This window comes from Montipora foliosa, chromosome 9, assembly GCF_036669935.1.
Source record: "Montipora foliosa isolate CH-2021 chromosome 9, ASM3666993v2, whole genome shotgun sequence".
In the NCBI taxonomy this organism is placed as follows: Eukaryota; Metazoa; Cnidaria; class Anthozoa; order Scleractinia; family Acroporidae; genus Montipora; species Montipora foliosa.
The window spans coordinates 38668459-38673458 of record NC_090877.1 but is presented as its reverse complement, the minus strand read 5'-3'; the positions used below and the strand labels follow the sequence as shown (position 1 = coordinate 38673458).

General features: G+C 41.4%; 2 protein-coding genes across 2 annotated transcripts in view; one reads left to right on the top strand and one right to left on the bottom strand.

Moving 5' to 3' along the window:
• LOC137970943 (zinc finger protein 177-like) overlaps positions 1-5000 on the top strand; it is a 14279-nt gene that overhangs the window by 8155 nt on the left and 1124 nt on the right. Inside the window, exon 4 of the mRNA XM_068817611.1 lies at positions 788-871. Within this exon, the coding sequence (XP_068673712.1) occupies positions 788-871 (84 nt within the window). The remainder of the gene's footprint in view (positions 1-787; positions 872-5000) is intronic.
• LOC137970942 (uncharacterized) lies at positions 1926-4087 on the bottom strand. Its single transcript, XM_068817610.1, has one exon. The coding sequence runs from the start codon at positions 4011-4013 to the stop codon at positions 3018-3020; it is 996 nt and encodes a 331-aa protein (XP_068673711.1). The 5' UTR covers positions 4014-4087; the 3' UTR covers positions 1926-3017.

The following is a 5000-nucleotide window of genomic DNA, read 5'->3' as shown; positions in this document are numbered from 1 at the left end:
ATTCTGGAGCGCGTTGTTTACAATTTTGGAGCGCGTGAGCGTTTGATCTTCACAGCATTTTCAAAACAGCAAAGGCCGTTTGATTCATGGTTTGCCTCTACGAATCGGTTAAATTGCATTGTTTAAGTTACAAAATATATCTAGAAACCCTCACCAGTCCAGATTTCTGACACGAAAATTTTCATCGTCGCGTTGACGCTCTCCTACTAATTCTCCTTCTTCCACATTTTCTTCGCTGGAAGAAAACTCTGGTTCGAACTGGTACGGCCGAATCACATTTTCAGGCATACTTTCATCGTCAATAGAAAGATTTGATTGAGATGAATGTGAAGAGGTTTCATCGTCAGACATTTCGGCGCGACTGGAACTAAACAAGCTCAATATACTCACTTCGGCAAGCTCGCAAGACTTCTCAAGCAAAACACAAGGGACACGTAAGCCCTTCGCTCGGTCCCTTCACGATTTGACGTCACATCTTAATCCGCTGGCCGTTTAAGCTCCCGCGATGAAAAGGCAATATGGCGGGTGCAGTCCGAAGCTTTGGACCGATTTTTTCATAAAATCATTCATCGTCGATATAAATTATCCCTGTAAAATTAATCCATCCAATGTCAACATCAATACAAAAAATAGTTAAAAGTAGTTAAAGGGTAACAACAGCAAGAGATGGAATTGAGTTTTGGAGGAAGTGAGGCTGGGAAGATAGTTTAATTTACCAATACTGCTTTTCTTTCTGTAACTTCTTTGACACGTTTTTGTGATTAGCGACCTCTGTTCACGCTTGCAGATGCCATACTGGAGAAAAACCTTACAAATGCGATCTCTGCGGCAAGGACCTCGTTCAAAAGTCGGGTTTGAGGAAACACATCAGGTAATGTCGTGAACTTGTCCGTTGTTTTTTCGACGCCTCCCTTGGGAGATTCAGCAAGCCCACTGTTGTAAAAGCCAATCAAAACAGAGTCAAGTCAGTGCGAGGGTGAATGAAACTCTGTCATTCTTATCCTTTTGTGACGTTTGTAGTGCTGACTGTCGATCAAATTGTTGGGCGCGATGATGGCCCGCTTTGACTACATCCACGTTTTTCGAAAAACTGGCACATTTCCTCTGATTTGCTGGAAAAGTCGGGGTCATCACTACATAGACGTCGAAGTCTAAGAAATTGAGAATAAGGAATCGAGTTCTTCACATTTTATGGATGTGACGATGAATACAACAAATAACTGTGAGAATCTGTAGGTTAACCATGTCAAGAACTCCATTCCTTTCTCAATTTCTTAGACTTCGACGGCTATGTAGTGATGACTCCGACTTTTCCAGCAAATTAGAGGAGATGTGCCAGTTTTTCGTAAAACGTGGCTATCCTGTCTCTGTAGTCAAAGCGGGCCATCAGCGTGCCCAACAATTTGATCGACAGTCAGCACTACAAACGTCACAAAAGGATAAGAATGACAGAATTCCATTCACCCTCACTTTCCATCCTCATAATCACGCAGTCAAAAGTATCAACTTAATAACTTTAAATTACTCCAAAATGATCTCGAGACTGGTAGAATCTTTTCGCAACCTCCACTTATTTCATTCAAACGCGACAAAAACGTATGCAACTTTTTAGTTAGAAGCGCGCTCAAAACTAACGACCAACCTGGCACTTTCAAATGCGCGCGCTCACGATGCAAAACTTGTCCTTTCAATCTTAACACTAGCAAAATATCGGGACCTAAGCGATCTGTTAAGATCACCGATCGTTTCACATGTACCTCCGCAAATGTTCTTTATTGCATAACCTGTACGTTATGTAATAAATTATACATTGGCGAGACAGGTAGACGACTAGGCGACCGATTCCGCGAACACCTTCGCGATGTTGAGAAGAATGACAAAGATGCATCTAAGCCAGTCGCTCGTCATTTTAATCTGCCTAACCACTCCAAACAACACATGGCTATCTGTGGCCTTTCCCTAAATCTAGGTACGACGGAAAGCCGCAAGAATCTGGAACAAAAATTCATCTTCCAAATCGGCACCCTTAATCCCACGGTATTAACGAACGCTTTTCATTTAACTAATGTATTCCTGTTTTTCCCGTTGCCATGTTACCACCAATAGCGTAGCTCCTACTCTTCTATAAAAACTACACGTAACCCATAATTCCTCGATTCGCTCTGACGAAGGGCTAACGCTCGAAACGTCAGCTTTTAGAATCTCTGTACGGTGGTTAATTTACATTATCAACTCCGTTGATAAAACCAAATCTTTCAAGAGTTACCGACTAAGATCGATGACAATCGATATAATGGATAGCAATTACGAGGACTAGGTTTGTGAGCATCGATTTTCATCGATTAATTGAGGCAATCGATAATAATTGATTGATTTTTATTAATTATATTGATTATATCGATTGTCTTCCGATGATCGATTTTCATCGATTGGGCACGCCGGGAATTTTAACAACGTCCCAAGAACATATCCAGTATGAGAGTCAGTAAACCTAAACCGCTACCGTCGTCTTCTTTTCGATGATGTAGTGGCGATAAAGGTTCCTTGAAATTGATTCAAGATTTCATAACTCACAAATGAATTGTAAGCCCGCGAAAACGTAAAGGGGTAATTCAACATGGCCACCGACCAGAAACCATTTCGCATGCTGCATCAGAGGAAACAAATCTCTTTACTTACATGTGGCTTCAAATTTAACTTCTGCCAGAAAACTATACACAAATCGTGCTGGCTGGAGCCTAAAGAAAACAATTTTACTGGGAACTTTTTATTCTAAGCAAGGTTTGCTTGCTGGGAAACTGTGGATTCTTACAAGCCGTGAAAACTCAGAGGGTATAAAAAACAATTTCCCGGCTGGAGACGCGAAATTACATAATAGAGCTTGCTGGCAACAAAACTCGATATCACTCTGCTCGCTGGTGCTGAGGAACGGCTACTTTTTTCCCACGGTAGTTGATTATTAAACACACAGTGCTCCACATTCGCGGAAAGGTCATTAAATATCGCATACTAGATTTCTATAACATGTTGTCGTTGAGCCCTTTTGTGTCCTCCGTCGATCCATAGTTCTCCTTGCTTTCTTGATCTTCTTTGTCGTCAATATTAAAAACGTTTTGCTTTGAACAACCATCTGATGTTATTCCCAGGGCTGGAGAGAACGTGGTAGGGCGGGATGAGCCCAAGGAAGCATGAGAGCTCGAAGCTGTGACGCGTCCGGAACTCTGAGAACGTTCCATCCTACTTGGAAACGTCCTGCTACTCGTTCGTGTGGAAACGGACGCTGCATATTTTCCATCGTCATAAACTGCTTGATTACTCGTGCTGTTATGATCGCCGCTTGAAAGCAATGATGAGTAATCAAGTTCTCTTCCTCGTTTTCGTAAACAAAGCTGGTACCCAGCACATAAAGCGCAAGAAACCGCCACGAATACAAAAACGAAAATAACTAACGGTCCTACAAAACCACACTTGTTACGAAAATGTTGCACTTCAGGAAATATTGGCGTGTACCAGACTAAAGCACATGCAGCGGCTAAGAAGACGAATAATATCGCGAATATCACACAACAACAGCAGCAGTCACAGGAACGCGGAGTACAGCTACAGTTTAAACAACCACAGCGAAGAAGGCAGCCAGAATAATAATCGTTCACGACAACAGGAGTCGTAGGTTGTGAAGGGAAGTTGATCTCTCCACTTGATTCCAAATCACCAAGTATCGTTTCTGGTTGCTCGCAGTTTTCTTGAATATGCCGCTTGATCATGCGGACCATATCTCTTCTCTTCGGTCTCAGTTCCTCGAATATTCGAAGCAAGAATCTCTGCCTCTCTGGATCTTCGCCAATTGCGTTTTGATGAAGTAAGATTGTAAAAACATGCCAGCCAGTTCTGATACCGTCTCGCTGACCACCGGGGATAAGCTCTCCGCAAATGTGAATTAAACTTTGAAGATTTCTTTCGTTTAACTCGTTGCTGAGGTTGTTTAAAAGAAGCTGGAATTTACTGAGAGCCATGTCTGACCGATCGACAGGGCTTATCAATGAAATACACTTCCGCCTTAAGGCTTGTGACTGACGAAGGGCATATCATAACAAATCATGGGCTCTTACACGTTGGTATTTCTGTCCACAGTCCAATACGCCCAAAACTGATCCAGAAGTAATTGAATCTCGACAATTCAAAAATTTTGACAGTGATGCCTTCATTGAAGACATAAATGAGACACCTTTCCATCTTGCTTCTCTTTTGGATGATCCAAACGAAATGTGGGCAGTTTGGAAATCTCTGTTTCTGGAAATTGCGAATAAACATGCCCCGATAAGGAAAAGAAAAGTGAAAAAATCTTCACCGCGGATATCATCCGACTGACTGAGGCAGAAGATGAGAAAGCGTGATTTTCTAAAAAAGCAAGCAGTCAAGCAGAATTCTCATCAAATGTGGAATGATTATAAAAAGGCACGAAACGACGTAAACGCTAGTGTTAGGGAAGCCAGGACTAACTTCTTTAATGAGAGCATTAAGAAGCATAGTGGTAATCTTAAAGAAACTTGGAAGGTAATAAATAGTTCCCTGGGACGCAATTGTAAAGTGACAGTTATAAATGAACTTGCTTATGAGGGCAAAGATTTTACAGAAAAGCAAGATATAGCTGAGCAAATGAATAACCACTTTTGTTCTCTGGGTAGTAAACTGGCATCTGGTATTCCAGACACTGCTTTTCAACCAGAGGACTTTTTAAATAGAACTGACTCAAATTTTTATTTTCGCCCTGTAAGTGAAGGGTACATTCACAGCCTGATCACTAAACTCAAACCCTCGGTAAGTTACGGATTGGATAATATTTCTAGCAGACTTCTAAAGCTTTGTAGTCCATACATCTCAAATTCTATATGTGATATTATAAATCAAGTGTTGCCTTGGAGGCTGGAATATTTCCTGATGATTGGAAAAAGGCAAAAGTACAGCCTATTTTTAAGTCCGATGAAAGAAATATTCCAAGC